General features: G+C 46.1%; 1 protein-coding gene across 1 annotated transcript; it reads right to left on the bottom strand.

Moving 5' to 3' along the window:
- Window positions 1-11,804: 11,804 nt before the first annotated feature.
- Window positions 11,805-13,345, bottom strand: LOC732772 (Zea m 13 allergen). Its single transcript, NM_001112392.2, has one exon. The coding sequence runs from the start codon at window positions 13,317-13,319 to the stop codon at window positions 12,087-12,089; it is 1,233 nt and encodes a 410-aa protein (NP_001105862.1). The 5' UTR covers window positions 13,320-13,345; the 3' UTR covers window positions 11,805-12,086.
- Between the last annotated feature and the right edge of the window lie 3,821 nt (window positions 13,346-17,166).

Genomic DNA, 17,166 nt, shown 5'->3' with positions numbered 1-17,166 from the left:
GACGGTGGTGAAGTTGCGTCGGGGACGGACTGCACCGTTATCTCAGGTACGAGGCTAACGCCCAGCAAGTCCTTCGCGAGAGTGCTGGCGTCATTTGTCCGCTTGGGGTTGGCATGTTGCGGGGAAACGACATTCGTCGTTGTCTCAGGTGCGAGGACAACGCCCGACATGTCCCCCGCTAGGGTGCCGGCGTCGTCGACTCGCTCCGGACCGACAGCCGACGAGGTGCCGCCTCCTGCCTGGCCACGGTTGCCACGTCTCCTCCTCCTGCAGCGAGGAGGGTGGCGAGACAAACCCAGATGCTGCTCTTCCGCCATGGGGGGAAGACGTCGTCGAGTTCGCCGCCGCCGGGCGAGCTGACGACCGTCGTTGTTGCTGTGGCGCTGCGGGGGGAGGAGTACCATGTCGTAGCCGCCGTCGAGGGACATGAACTCGAGACTCCCGAAGCGGAGCACCGTACCAGGCTGAAGAGGTTGCTGAAGGCTACCCATGTGGAACTCAATGGGAAGGTGTTCGTTAACACGCAGCAGGCCCCTACCTGGCGCCAACTGTCGGCGTTTCGGTCCTGGGGGGTCCCTAAACCGACCAGTAAATTTGTTGCTGCGTGCCCCTGCCCAGATGGGTTGGCGCAAGATGGAACACAAGGGGAAAACACGGCTTGTATTATCTCGCACCAGGGGTGTGCTCGTAGTAGGGGTTACAAGCGTCGCGAGAGAGAGAGAGAGAGCCTGTTCGTTAGCTCGTTCCCCCTCGCGACCCCCTTCCGCAGGAAGGCCCTGGACCTCCCTTTTATAGATGCAAGGAGAGGGCCCAGATGTACAATGGGGGGTGTAGCTATGCGCTAACGTGTCTGGCAGAGGAGTGCCTGAGCCCTGTGTACATGCCAACGTGGCTGTCGGAGAAGTACTTGAGCCCAGTGTACGCGATAACGTGGCCGTCGGAGAAGTGCCTGAGCCCTGTAGAAGCACAACTGTCGATGCTGATGGGATCCTGTTGACGTCTCCTTGCTTCCGTAGGGGGGCTGAGAACCACCGACGTCATGGACGCACGCGGGGAACCATCATTACCTGTTATCGGGGCAAGCCTGATGGGACGCCGGTCTTGTTCCCTCGTAGCTTGAGCTAGCTAGGGGTAGGGTAATGATGTATCCCCCGTGGCGCGGTCGGTCCCAGCCCAAGGTCGGGCGAGGCGGAGACTTCTCCTGAGGCCGAGGCCGGGGTCGAGCGAGGACGCGATTCCTCCCAAGGCCGAGGTTGAGGCCGAGCCCTGGGGTCGGGCGAGGCGGAGACCTCCTCCCGAGGCCAAGGCCTAAGGTCGGGCGAGGCGGAGCTTCCTGTTGCGCCCGAGGCTGAACTCAGCTATTGTCAGTCTCACCCTGGTGGGTGGCACAGCAGTCGGAGCGGGGTGAGCGGCGCTGTTTTCCAGTCAGGTCGGTCAGTGAAAGGGCGAAGTGACTGTGGTCACTTCGACCTTGCCGACTGAGACGCACGTGTCAGGATAAGGTGTTAGGCGATCTTCGCATTGAATGCGCCTGCGATACAGTCGGTTGGTAAGGCGATTTGGCCAAGGTTGCTTCGCAACGAAGCCTGCCCGAGCTGGGCTTCGGGCGAGTCGAGGGTGCGCCCACCGCCTGAGGAGGCCCTTGGGCGAGGCGCGAATTCGTCCGAGACTACTGTTCCCGCTCGAGGCCAGGCTCGGACGAGGCGAGATTGCCACTAGTAGAAAAGAGCTCAAAGCCTGCGGCACCCATAAATTATCACTGGTGGTTTCAGTTACCGCGCGCCAGTAGAAAAACCAGGTGGGCCCGGCATGGGAACCGCCAGTGGAAACATATTTCCACTGGTGGTTCTCTTAACACAACCACCAGTAGAAATAAGATATTTCCACTGGCGGTTGGTGTAACAGAACGGCCAGTGAAAATCTAATTTCCACTGGCGGTTCTGTTACACCAACCGCCAGTGGAAATATCCTATTTCCACTGGTCGAGCTTGGCCTGCATCTCGCGGATTTGCTCGAGCCGCGTGTCCTAACCCCCCGCAGAGGATGTCAATGCGAGAAGCAGGCCTAGGGGGATCGTCATCCTCTGGCATACCGAGGTGGTTGCCTTCGTCGCGACCCTCCAGATCGACGTGGAAACATTCACGACTTGGGCCACAACTTTCGTCGTCAAGGCTGTGGCCATCATCAGAGTAACCGGAGAGGCAGTAGTCACATGCGGTCATGAAGTCTCGCATGGCACTGGGATCACGGAGCCCGAAGAAATCCCAACCAGAGTCGGAGTCGTCTTCTTCCTTAGAACCCGGGGGCCTGTAGGTTGAGACGGCCGTCAATCGGTCCTAAGATGACCACATATGGTACCCTAGAAGGTTAGGATATGCCTTTACGAAAGTGCTCACCGAAGCGGGGTCGCTTGGTGGATCGATGCTGAATCTAAAAGGCACAGGGTGGAAAATAGACGGTACCTCTTGATTGATGGACGGTGGTGAAGTTGCGTCGGGGACGGACTGCACCGTTATCTCAGGTACGAGGCTAACGCCCAGCAAGTCCTTCGCGAGAGTGTTGGCGTCATCTGTCCGCTTGGGGTTGGCACGTTGTGGGGAAACGACATTCGTCGTTGTCTCAGGTGCGAGGACAACGCCCGACATGTCCCCCGCTGGGGTGCCGGCGTCGTCGACTCGCTCCGGACTGACAGCCGACGAGGTGCCGCCTCCTGCCTGGCCACGGTTGCCCCGTCTCCTCCTCCTGCAGCGAGGAGGGTGGTGGGACAAACCCGGATGCTGCTCTTCCGCCACGGGGGGAAGACGTCGTCGAGTTCGCCGCCGCCGGGCGAGCTGACGACCGTCGTTGTTGCTGTCGCGCTGAGGGGGGAGGAGTACCATGTCGTAGCCGCCATCGAGGGACATGAACTCGAGACTCCCGAAGCGGAGCACCGTCCCGGGCTGAAGAGGTTGCTGAAGACTACCCATCTGGAACTCAACGGGAAGGTGTTCGTTAACACACAGCAGGCCCCTACCTGGCACGCCAACTGTCGGTGTTTCGGACCCGGGGGTTCCCTGGACCGACCAGTAAATTTGTCGCTGCGTGCCCCTGCTAGATGGGTTGGCGCAAGATGGAACACAAGGGGAGTGGCTTGTATTATCTCTCACCAGGGGTGTGCTCGTAGTAGGGGTTACAAGCGTCACGCGAGAGAGAGAGCCTGTTCGTTAGCTCGTTCCCCCGCGCGACCCCCCTTCCACAGGAAGGCCCTGGACCTCCCTTTTATAGATGCAAGGAGAGGGTCCAGATGTACAATGGGGGGTGTAGCTATGCGCTAACGTGTCTGGCAGAGGAGTGCCTGAGCCCTGTGTACATGCTAACGTGGCTGTCGGACAAGTGCTTGAGCCTGTGTATGCAATAACATGGCCGTCGGAGAAGTGCCTGAGCCCTGTAGAAGCACAGCTGTCGATGCTGCTGGGATCCTGCTGACGTCTCCATGCTTCCGTAGGTGGCTGAGAACCACCGACGTCATGGACGCACGCGGGGAACCATCATTACCTGTTACCGGGGCGAGCCAGATGGGACGCCGGTCTTGTTCCCTCGTAGCTTGAGCTAGCTAGGGGTAGGGTAATGATGTATCCCCGTGGCGCGGTCGGTCCGAGCCCAAGGTCGGCGAGGCGGAGACTTCTCCTGAGACCGAGGCCGGGGTCGGGCGAGGACGCGATTCCTCCCGAGGCTGAGGTTGAGGCCGAGCCCTGGGGTCGGGCGAGGCGGAGACCTCCTCCCGAGGCCGAGGCCTAAGGTCGGGAGAGGCGGAGCTTCCTGTTGCGCCCGAGGCTGAACTCGGCTGTTGTCAGTCTCACCCTGGTGGGTGGCATAGCAGTAGGAGCGGGGCGATCGGCACTGTTTTCCTGTCAGGTCGGTCAGTGAAAGGGCGAAGTGACTGCGGTCACTTCGACCTTGCCGACTGAGACGCTCGTGTAAGGATAAGGTGTCAGGCGATCTTCGCATCGAATGCGCATGCGATACAGTCGGTTGGTAAGGCGATTTGGCCATGGTTGCTTCGCAACGAAGCCTGCCCGAGCTGGGCTTCGGGTGAGTCGAGGGTGCGCCCACCGCCTGAGGAGGCCCTTGGGCGAGGCGCGAATTCGTCCGGGACTACTGTTCCCGCCTAAGGCCGGGCTCGGACGAGGCGAGATTGCCACAAGTAGAAAAGAGTTGAAAGCCTGCGGCACCCATAAATTATCACTGGCGGTTTCAGTTACCGCGCGCCAATAAAAAAACCAGGTGGAGCTATGTGTTATAAATACCACTCTTCCTCCCCGACAGGAGCTGTAGCTCGCAGCCAACTTCCATTGGAGGCGATTTTGGAGGTCCAGATTTCACAAAATACAAGGGGGGAGGTTTTGGTCTTCATTTTTTGGAAGAAGGTGAATAAGAAAGGTTGGTTTATGTTTCTTTGTCAATTTTTGTTCATTCTTGCTCAATTTTAGCCACATTTTGGATCTAGGGTTTTACATGTGAGAGAGAAGAGTATAGCTAGGTTATTTTCTCTATTTCCTCAAATGAGGTTGCTTAAGATGGTTAGATTTTGTCTATTCCCTCTACTTTTTCATGTTTAGTTCTCAAATCAGTTTATCCATGACACATATTTAGTTGCTTAATAAATGGTGAATGTGTTGTATGGAGAGGGAGGATGATAGGTTTGGTAATTAAGATTGTTTTTATTAATTGTTATGAAAGGTTGGTTTAATTATGTTTCAATTGCCAATTATTGTTCATTTTTGCTCAATTTTAACTACATTTTGAAACTAGGATTTCACCATGTGATAGAGATAGGTTTGGGTATTAAGATTTTTGTTTATTAGTTGCTAGGAAAGTTTGGCTTATGTTCCTTTTGCCAAATTTTGTTCATTTTTCCTCCATTTTAGCCACATTTTGGATCTAGGGTTTCACCATGTGTTAGAGATAAAGTAGTTAGGTTGCCTAATCCAACCGCCTATGACCTTTGTTGTATAAATACCCCTTCATCCTTCCCGACAAAAACTGTGTAGCTCGCGCGCAGCCCAACTTTCATTGGAAGGCCAGATTTCACAAAATACAAGGGGGAGGTTTTGATCTTTATTTTTTGGAAGAAGGTCGCTAAGAAAGGTTGTTCATATTTCTTTTGCCAATTTTCTTTATCCTTGATATATTTAGTTGTTAGGAAATATTGGTATATGTTTCTCTTGCCAATTTGTGTTCTTGTGTGTTTTATGTTACTTTTTTACAGGTGATGATGGAGAGGATATCCTGGATGTATAACTTATCAAGGCTAGATCCATCATACATATCTGAGGTCCATAGGTTTATTGTTGTCGCTACGAACCATGCTTGGAGAACAAAGACAAAGCACATATATTGTCCATGCATGGACTGCAAAAATGTTGTTGTATTTGATGACACAGAACACATCATATCTCATCTGGTATGCCGAGGATTTGTGAAGGATTACATAATTTGGACAAAACATGGAGAGGGTAGCTCTTCGCCTTATACAGCTGGAAACCCTGCGAACATCGACGACAGCTTTCAGTTCGTTCACGAGACACAACAACCTCTTCCACAGAGCGAACATGTAGTGCCAAATGTTACTGATCATGGTTACGCTGGAGGAAATGAACGTGAAAGAACCCATGTTCTGCCAAATGTTATGGACGAGGAAGATGCAAAGTTGTTAGAGGCAATGTTGTGTCGTCATGCAGATCCATCGATGTTCTTCATGAAAGGTATGGAGTCCCTGAAGAAGGTAGCAGAAGAGCCTTTGTACGACGAGTCTAAGGGTTGTACCAAAGAGTTCACGATGCTCCGGTCTGTGTTAAAGCTATTGATGTTAAAAGCTAGATATGGTCTGTCTGATGCTGGCTTCGATGCGTTCTTGAGTATTGTCGCAGACATGCTTCCAATGGAGAACAAAGTGCCTGCTAACACGTACTATGCAAAGAAACTAATCAGTCCACTCACTATGGGCGTGGAGAAGATCCACGCGTGTAGAAATCATTGTATCCTTTATCGAGGTGATGATTATAAAGACTTGGAGAGCTGCCCAAAGTGTGGTGCAAGTAGGTACAAGATGAATAAATACTATCGAGAGGAAGTGTGTGTTGCATCTGTGTCTAAAGGGAAGAAGCGAAAGAAAGCCAAAAAGAAGACTTCAAAATCCATGAGCAAAGAAAAAGAAGAAGTAGACTATTATGCGCTCAAAAAGATTCCTGCTTTGGTGATGTGGTACCTCCCCGTTGTCGATCGATTGAGGTGTTTGTTCGCTAACCCTGAGGATGCCAAACTTATGAGCTGGCATGCTTCTGATGAGCACAAAAACGATGGGAAGCTTCGACATCCAGCCGATGGGAAGCAGTGGCAAGATTTCAATGAGAACCACCGAGACTTTGCCGATGAACCAAGAAATGTTAGGTTCGCACTGAGTACTGATGGAATGAATCCATTTGTTGAAAGGAGCAGCAATCATAGCACATGGCCAGTGATCCTCACCATATACAACCTTCCTCCATTGTTGATGCAGAAACGGAAGTACATTTTGCTAACCATCCTTATTTCTGGACCTACACAACCTGGAGTTGATATGGATGTATTTTTAGAGCCCTTAATGGAGGATATGAAAATATTGTGGGTAACGGATGTTCAAATGTTGGATGAGTATCGTAAAGATTCATTCACGCTAAGAGCAATTATTTTTGTTATGATCAACGATTACCCTACACTCTTCACATTATCAGGCCAGTTTAAGGGAAAGGTTGGCTGCACAGTATGCATTGATGGAACTGCTTACGTGTCCCTTACTGCATCTAAGAAGATAGTGTACATGAGGCACAGACGCTTTTTATTGGAAGGACACAGGTACCGCATGCGAAAGATGGATAAGTACTTTGACAATAATGGTGAACTACATTCTACTGCTCCATCGGGTAACAATAGAGGTCATAGAGTTTTTGAAATAGTCAGGAATATCAAGTTTGTTTTCGGGAAGAAGACAAAAGATGGAAAAACAAGGAAGGATGGCAAACCAGCTCCGGGGGCTATATTCAAGAAAAAGTCTATTTTCTTCGAGTACTTGCCTTACTGGAAAGAGTTAGATGTGCGACATGCGATCGATTGTATGCATGTCCAGAAGAACGTGTTTGAAAGCATAATTGGCACCTTGCTAGACATAAAGGAAAAAACAAAAGAAGGGCTCAATTCACGCATGGACTTGGTAAATTTAGGCATAAAAAAGGAACTACATCCTGTTCTTCAAGAAAATGGGAAGTACCATGTCCCAGCAGCAAGCTACAATCTCAATGTAGATGAGAAACATGCAATGTGTGTTTGGCTTAAGAATTTGAAAGTCCCATCCGAATTCTGCTATCAAGAATTTTATCCTTTGGCCTCGAACGGATGTCGAATTGGTTGATCCACCACAACAGCCGTCGTCGCAGGCCCAACCGTCTCCTCCTTCTCAAATTGTTGTTCCTATTGTACATCCATCATCACCTCCTCAAACTTCACATGCTGCTCCTCATCCTCTTTCTGACCCTCCTTCTCCTCATCCTCATGGTGGCCCACCGTCTTCGCCACATACATCGCCCTTCAGGGATCCACCTTCTCCACAGCCATCAAGGGATCCACGACCATCAAAGAAACCTAAAGTTTCTATACCAAAATTAGTGTCCTCGTTCGAGAAGAAAAAGAAGAGTAAATCCACTGCTGGCACAGCTTGTCTTTTGAAAGGGATTGGACGGAGCCTCACGTCAGACACTGTTGATTTGGCCGATCTCGAGGAGTCTGCAAAAAAGGCTGAGGCAATGGCCGCAAAGATAAAGAAGCCAACTAAGGCAGATTATAAAAACGTGCCTAAAAAATATGTGCCGGGCAGACCACTACTCACTTTTGAGAAACTAAGGAAGGTCCCGGCTAATATTAAAAGGTTGCATGATTGGTACATGCGGGCATCTTCAGTTGGCATCGACACCATCAGTGTCAATATACCAGCCCATGCTTTTATTGGTTCAAATCAAAATGCCTTTGTTGCATTCGAGGACATGTGGTTAATGATGAACCTTCAGAGACTCGACGTGCAACTTGTAACCATATTTGCATTGTAAGTGTCACTCATACTCCACATATATGTGTTATTATTAGTGAGTTGTATAAATTTTCAATATCTGACATGCACGTGTGCGTTGCAGAATGCAACATGATCAACAGAAGATCCTTTATGGTACCAATCCCAATGCTAGTGCCAGTAAAAGGGTTGGGTATCTCAACCCAATAAAGATATGCGAGGATAACCACACTTTTAGAATCGGAAAAGACAACGAAGCATTACAGGGACTAACAGACGAAGAAATTGAGGTGCGTATCCAGGATCTGAAGGATTTTGAAGCAAGATACGCCACCTACATAGGACACACAATGCTTCAATTTCAAGACAGGTAATCCATAGTGGCCCCGTATAACTTTAAGTAAGTGTGATTTTGCATAAATAAAATTAATAATTTCAATACACATGTATCACAAGTTTGATTCGTACAGGGACCACTGGATATGCCTCATCATTTATCCTAAGGTTAGAAAGGTGTTGGTGCTCGACTCCTTGCACACCGAGCCTTCGACCTATTCAAAATTCCTCAGAATCTTAGAGATGTAAGCCTTTTTATGCATGCATACTTATATCAATGAGAATTGTAGAATAACTTGGTGATTCTATTTGAGATCACATGGCATTTAGGTTTTATAAGCTACAAGGTGGAAAGTACGACACATCCAAAAAAGGCGTGCCACTAGACATCCATTATAACTGGCCGGTATGTATGTGAATTTATGAATACATATCATACATGTACGTACATAGGACAATGTTGCAACTAAATAACCAATCTCCCGTTATGCAGTGCCACAAGCAACCACCCGGATCGGTCCTATGTGGGTTCTACGTGTGCGAGTTCATGAGAATGAACAGACGATACATCACGAACCCTGGCAAGGTATTATTAGTAATAGTCACGTATGTATTTATGTCATTAAAGATGCAAATGTGTTATTATTGAGTATAAATAGATGATGTTTATAAACTTCCTTTACATCAATTTCAACAAGGAAGCCCGGAGAACTTGACTGAAGGTGCATTGTATGGCATAGTTGAGGACCTGTGCACATTCATATTGAAAGAGGTCATTCCCGCAGAAGGGAAATATCACGATGCTTCCGGAACATTAGCTTTGCCAGAGTTTAGAATACTAACAGAAATTAGTAGACTATCTCTTAGCCGAGATAGTTATTAGAGCTTAAGTGAAAACTTTGATGTATATAATGTGTGATGCATACATGGTTGTAAACAAGACTTTGATGTATATAAATGTATGATAGAATTTAATTCCATGTTGCTTTTAATATCAATACTACATGTTTATCAATATCAATATATATATATATATATGTTTGTGTGTGTAAATATATAAATTTCAGTACTGATTGAAAATTTTAAAAAAGGCGGGAAAACTTCCACTGGCGGCTAAATAAAAAAACCGCCAGTGGAAATGATATTTCCACTAGCGGTTTGCTTAAGAAAACCGCTAGTGGAAATGGCGATTTACACTAGCCCCTAGCAATGGCGGCACTGAAAAACGCCGGTGCAAACAGCTCTAGAACCGCCACTATAGAGCCTCTGTGTACTAGTGTGCATCCCTTGCTAGACGAGGCCTTGACTTGAACCACGCTCATCAGTCTTTGCGGTTTGTGTTGATGGTGATTACCAGCCGTGTTTAGGAGTGTTGGGGTACCCCTAATTACAGTACCCGACAAAAATTAATCCTATAAACTTAGATAATTCTTATTTTGATAGTTTTAACTCTGATTTGACCCGTTCGAATTGCGTTGGATTCATACTAATTGCCTATACAATATAACACTAATTTTTACCATATCACATACTTTTGTAATTACATACTTATTTATCCTATGTATAGTAGATTAATCTATCTAATTAAAGTAATATGTTCATAATTATTATTTGAATAGAAGATGATCTTTAACTAAGATATGACTTATATTAGAGTTAATATTTAAGGTATATCTCACATGATTTATAAAATCAATCTAAGGCCTAGTTTTAATTATTTAACCATCAAAATATTCTGAAAATCATATCTTCTTAATCGTAACTCTGATTTTAGTGATTCTCGAACCTACGATCTCATAATAGCGTGTAGAATATTTTACACTATTTGTTCTCATGTTTGGTGTACTGTTATTTTATGAACTTCTTGTCTATTTGTATGTTTTGCTACGAGTAGCAGTGAGGTCACGAGAAACTTGAAGATTAACTTGGAGAAGTACCTGGGAATCTCAAGGTTAAGGCAAGTTGTGCCCTTGATCACTTTTCTCTACCTAAGAATGTTCCTATTAATCACCGTGACATGCTGAGGTTAATTTGATGGGACCCAATAGGTTTCCCTAGCATTATTTATCCCACACCTTGCAAACAAAAGAACTATTGGGTAGATTTGCTATTGCTCTACCTGGTTTTGGAAAATTAATGTTATATTATGATCATGTTCCAATTTTGTTGTTGTTTTAATTATTGTTCATGATAAGATCATTATGTTAATTGGAACATGGAGCGACTACCTAGAAAAACAGTGCTACCACAAGGGTGGTATGGGACGCCCTTAGTTGACTAATTAGGAAAGTTAGTGGAGGACTACCTTACCCGAAAGGGGTAAGGGGGGTAGAGGAGCTGCGGTATAGAGAGATTCTCGGGTCGATCATGCTGTGATGGCTTTTCGAACGAGGGATCCTATATCGCCCTTCTCAGAAACCATAGCGGGTTTACTGAAGCTAGTTGAACTTTGTAAAAGCCTCGTAGTGCTACCCTGCCTCGCCTCCTTAGTAGAGATGTATGAGATTCATGACCCTGTGGCATATGGGTAACACGACTTGTGGGTAAAGATGTGCAACCTTTGCAGAGTGTAAAACTGGTACATCAGCCATGCTCACGGTCATGAGCGGCTCGGACCCTCACATGAGTAATTTATGGAATTAAACTTAATTTGTCATTTGCATTGCATTGTGGGTGTTATTATTAATTGTGATCTCTTATTTATTTGGGTTCGTATCTACTTACACTTAGTAACGGCTAATAAATTTTTGACCAACTCTAAAAGCAATGCTCAGCTTTAACCATCTCCTTTGGTAAGCCTTACACTTCACATGAGCCCCACTGTAAGTGATCTCATGCACATTATTCCCCACAACTTGTTGAGCGATGAACGTATGTGAGCTCACCATTGTTGTACTCACATCCCCCATGTCAAGGACAGGTACCAAAAGATAAGGAGCAAGAAGGATGCCACGATGAGTTCATGTGTGGTCTAGGCCATCGTCTCCAAGTCAACTGTGGTTGCTGGATCGTTGTCTTCGTATGATGTAATTATTTAACTATTTTGTACAGAACTAAATTATATATTAAAGATGTTACATTCATTTCTATACCATGAGTTATCATATGTGTGAGACTTGACCCCACATATTTAATTAGCGCCTAGATTTGCCCTTAAATCCGGGTGTGACACTATCATATAAACTAAGTTGTATATATGTATAAGTTGAAAACTAATGAACTGAGTTGTATGGACATTAATCGAACTGATTTGTGAACTAAGTTGTAAATTTTGTTATTATGTAAAAGTAAGAAACATCAGATGAACCGAGTTGTGAACTGATTTTATTTGAATTTCTATAAATTTTGTTCATTCTTCTATGAATTGAGTTGTTTTAATCTAAAATTTAAAAACAACAAAGCAAAGTTGGTATTGCGACCAACCTATATAGGCTATGGTCATCCTGGTTAACCAAACAGAAGTTGTGTTCATGCAACTTATAAAAACAGCAAACCAAACAAGGGCTATGGTCATCCTGGTTAATTGCAATCAAAGCAAATAAATAAGAGCTCTCAATGTACCAGCACAAACCTACACAGGCTAGGCGCAGCTTGCATCTGAGCTGAGAACCAATCTCTCAGCATCCAACAACCAAACACATTGTATAACTAGAGAGATGGGTCGATGGTGGTTCTAGAAGCATGCGAGCTCCTTGAGGCAACCCTTGGCGCTGCCCTTAGCGTTCTTGCATACGGCCATGGTCTTGTTGTTGGTGCCACTGTACTTGATGTTGACGTCGTCCATGGTGACGCCGGTGCATGGGATCTTGGCAGAGCAGAGCAGGTTGACGGCCTCCGGGGTGGAGGAGGTGCCGGTGATGTTCTTGAAGGTGACGTCCTTGACGGTGACCTTGGAGGCACCATTGGCGGTGCATAACTTGTTGGGGCAGTACTTCATGTCGATGATGATGGGGTAGCCCGAGTCCTCCATCTTGATATTCTCATAGTGGATCTTGGAGGCGGTGAGCACGGAGGCGGCGTCCTCATACGCCTTGATGCGGACGCCGTTGGCCGTCTTCTTAAGCGTGCAGTCCTTGACGTTGATATCCGTGACGTCCTTCTCGTCCTTGTACCGCCCTAGGCTGCCGATGCTGATGCCGTGGCCGGGGCCGCAGGTCACGCCGGTGATGTTCACCTTGGAGGTCCCGGGGCCGATGGAGATGCAGTCGTCGCCGACGCCGATGACGGTGTTGGTGATGGTGACCCCGGACGAGTCGCCCATGTGGATGCCGTCCGTGTTGGGGCTGTCCCCGGGCGCCGTCACATTGACGTCCTTGATCAGCATGTCCTTGCACTTGTACATGTTCATGTGGAAGAACTTGGAGTTGAGCAGCGTGATCCCGGACACCTCCCCGTTGTTCACGAAGTCCATCACCAGCGAGTTGGGAAGGATCTTGCAGTCGTACTTCTTGACGCAGGAGTTCTTGCTCCACACGGCTGGCCCCTGCCCGTCGAGCTTTCCCTTGCCGGTGATGACAAGGTTGTCCACGCGTAGAATCTCGATCCAATTACCATGATCCTTGTACTGGCTTAGGTCCGTGGTCGCCAGCAGATTGCCATTCACCTGGATGGTCACGTCGCCCTTGCATGGGCCTGTGAAGTTGAGTGGTCCGACGAGGAAGTCGCCCTTGGGGATGAGGATCGTCTGCTTCCCGGTGCCGCCGCACGCTGATGCCCACGCCTCCTGCACAGCCTTCGTGCTATCCGTCTTGCCATTGCCGGAGGCGCCCAACTTGGTGATGTCGAAGGACCCACCGGGCCCGGACGCTTTTGCATCGTTGTCCTTTGACTTTGCCTTCTCACCATGCACGACACAGAAGAGCGCTAAAAGGAACAAGGCTCTCATTGCATTGTCTATACACGCCATCTTATTGTGATCGATGCTTTATTCGTGTCTCTTGTTGCCTGGGCACTAGGACCTATAAATACCATGTTCTACTGATAAAATTAGTGTGCTATATGTATGGCATGGACACCATGTGTTTGCATTGCTATTTTTAGGGCAGACTTCCCGTCCTCAAACTCTTCATGCATTGTTTGGACCCTTCAGACGTAACCACTAACCACTGTGGATAGCCTAAATTAAATAACAAAAGAAAGAATGAACAATGCCAACATTTAAACTATACTCTACTATCTTATATATATCTTGCTATTACTAATTGAAGGTTCTAATAGAGCCTCCGCATTAATTTTCACTCCATTACTAATTCTTTTGTAATTACGTACTTATTTATCCTATGTATAGTAGATTAATCTATCTAATTAAAGTAATATGTTCATAATTATTATTTGAATAGAAGATGATCTTTAACTAAGACATGACTTATATTAGAGTTAATATTTAAGGTATATCTCACATGATTTATAAAATCAATCTAAGGCCTAGTTTGAATTACTTAATCATCAAAATATTCTGAAAATCATATCTTCTTAATCGTAACTTCGATTTGAGTGATTCTCGAACCTACGATCTCGTATCAGCGTGTAGAATATTTTACACTATTTGTTCTCATGTTTGGTGTACTGTTATTTTATGAACTTCTTGCCTATTTGTATGTTTTGCTACGAGTAGCAGTGAGGTCACGAGAAACTTGAAGATTAACTTGGAGAAGTACTTGGGAATCTCAAGGTTAAAGCAAGTTGTGCCCTTGATCACTTTTCTCTACCTAAGAATGTTTCCTATTAATCACCGTGACATGCTGAGGTTAATTTGATGGGACCCAATAGGTTTCCTTAGCATTATTTATCCCACACCTTGCAAACAAAAAAACTATTGGGTAGATTTGCTATTGCTCTACCTGGTTTTGGAAAATTAATGTTATATTATGATCATGTTCCAATTTTGTTGTTGTTTTAATTATTGTTCATGATAAGATCATTATGTTAATTGGAACATGGAGCGACTACCCGAAAAAACAGTGCTACCACAAGGGTGGTATGGGACGCCCTTGGCTGACTAATTAGGAAAGTTAGTGGAGGACTACCTTATCCGAAAGGGGTAAGGGGGGTAGAGGAGCTGCGGTAGAGAGAGATTCTCGGGTCGATCATGCTGCGATGGCTTTTCGAACGAGGGATCCTATATCGCCCTTCTCAGAAATTGTAGCGGGTTTACTGAAGCTAGTTGAACTTTGTAAAGGCCTCATAGTGCTACCCTGCCTCGCCTCCTCGGTAGAGATGTATGGGATTCATGACCCCGTGGCATATGGGTAACACGACTTGTGGGTAAAGATGTGCAACCTTTGCAGAGTGTAAAACTGGTACATCAGCCATGCTCACGGTCATGAGCGGCTCGGACCCTCACATGAGTAATTTATGGAACTAAACTTAATTTGTCATTTGCATTGCATTGTGGGTGTTATTATTAATTGTGATCTCTTATTTATTTGGGTTCGTATCTACTTACACTTAGTAACGGCTAATAAATTTTTGACCAACTCTAAAAGCAATGCTCAACTTTAACCATCTCCTTTGGTAAGCCTTACACTTCACATGAGCCCCACTGTAAGTGAGCTCATGCACATTATTCCCCACAACTTGTTGAGCGATGAACGTAAGTGAGCTCACCATTGTTGTACTCACATCACCCAGGTCAAGGACAGGTACCAAAAGATAAGGAGCAAGAAGGATGCCACGATGAGTTCGTGTGTGGTCTAGGCCGTCGTCTCCCAGTCAACTGTGGTTGCTGGATCATTGTCTTCGTATGATGTAATTATTTAACTATTTTGTATAGAACTAAATTATATATTAAAGATGTGACATTCATTTTTGTACCATGAGTTACCATATGTGTGAGACTTGACCCCACATATTTAATTAGCGCCTGGATTTGCCCTTAAATCTGGGTGTGACACTGTTGGGAACTTGTTCTCAAATGCTTCGAATTAAGAACAAGGCAACATAAAATGTTAAATGTTAATGCCCTTCGTCCATTGAAGCATTATCTCCCCAAGGGTATAATGATCTTCGAACGAAGGTCATGAACAAAGGTCACGAAGGTCATACCTTTGTGATTAGAGTTATGAAATAATGAAAGATAAAAATATATAAAATATGAAACATGAAAGTATAATGTATCAAAACACATAAACTTATTCATATATTTCATAATACAAACTTAAATATTAAAACATATCATTTAATCACATTTCTACCTTCGTCTTGACAGAAGGCAATAATCTGAGTGTCGCGTGCAAGCGATTACAAGATTGCGTGAACAGTACAGGGGTACTGTTCATCTATTTATAGGCACAGGACGCAGCCTGTGGGAAATTACATTCATGCCCTTTACAAATGCTTACAATCATAATTTAAGCTATCGCGGGTCGATTGGTCATTTCATCTTTAAGTCGGTTCACTCCTTCATCTTGAGACATGTCACTATGCCGAAGCTTTATGGGTGATAGTTTCGGCACTGCTTTTGAGAGGATCTGCCGAAGGTGTTTCTTCTTACAGGATCTTCGGCGACAAAACATACCCCCAACAGTAGCCCCTTCGCGGTGCTAGATCGTTTTTCGTAACGAGCTTGATCCGTGAAAAAGTCTCCTAGGCTTCGGAGAGCTGAAGATCCGAAAACACCTTCCCTGAGCTCGTTGCCGAGAATCGATCACAAAATTTCGAGCGCGAGATGGTCCCTCCATGCAGCGGGTAAACGCGTCCTAGCGATTCACCTTCTCGGGTTCTGTGGCCCACCACTCAGTGAGTGCGGGCGACTGTTCGTCCGGTGCGGAAGACTGGACGATTCACCTCCCCACCTATGACACTATATAAACAAATGGGTAGGTGTGAAGTTACCACAACATTCATTGCTATTGCCCTGTTTTGCTGCCAAAAATTTGACCATAGCCGAAGCTTGTTCATCGCACTCAACCGAAGCACCGCTGTTGACTTTGCTTCGTCACAAGAGGAAGAGCTTCGGGAAAATTTAAAAAGTCAACAATTTCATAAAAAATTGTGAGGAATTCATCATCAAATGGCAAGGGTACGTTTCACTGCTAGGGTTACACATGACCGGGAAGAAGTGAAACTGCTAAGACTGCTCTGATTTCCGAAGTGATGAAACGGTCGGGGCTAGTAGTGTCGGAAGATGTTTCTGATGAAGATGCACCTACCGCTGAGGCTGAGCAGGTTGATGCTGAGGAAGATGAATCTGAAGATGACTATAGTGTCGTGCCATCTAAACCCAGCCACCTGGAGTTTGGGAGGTCTACCATTACCGAAGATGATATGCCTAAGTTGATGAAGTTAGGCTATTTCAGTGAGGCCAAAAAGGAGCTAATTCGCTTTGGCGGAGAGGAAGTTACTCCGAAGTCGAAAAAGGATGAGGTGGTAGTCTTTAAAAGCTTCTTCAAAGCAGGATTAAGATTTCCTTTGAATGAGAAGATTGCTGATGTTTTGAAGAAGTTTGGGATTTATCTTCATCAGCTAACTCCTAACGCCATCGTTAGGCTTAGCGTCTACATATGGGCCCTCCGAAGCCAGGGGGTAGAACCGTTTCCCGAAGGCTTCTGCCGAGTACATGAGCTTCATTATCAAACAAAAGCTAGAGAAGATGGGCTGCACGAAAACTTCGGCTGCTACAATTTTGCTTATCGCAAAGATGCGAAGTCTCCAGTTATCAACTATCGTACCAAGTGGCCAGCTGGCTGGAAGACTAAATGGTTTTATGTCAAAGTTGATGAGAAGAAGGAGAAGTTGGTTCAAAGCCCATTAGA

The sequence above is a fragment of the Zea mays genome, chromosome 6 (genome assembly GCF_902167145.1).
Source record: "Zea mays cultivar B73 chromosome 6, Zm-B73-REFERENCE-NAM-5.0, whole genome shotgun sequence".
Taxonomy (NCBI): Eukaryota; Viridiplantae; Streptophyta; class Magnoliopsida; order Poales; family Poaceae; genus Zea; species Zea mays.
Note: the sequence above shows the minus strand (reverse complement) of the source record. Positions and strands in the feature narration are given on the sequence as shown.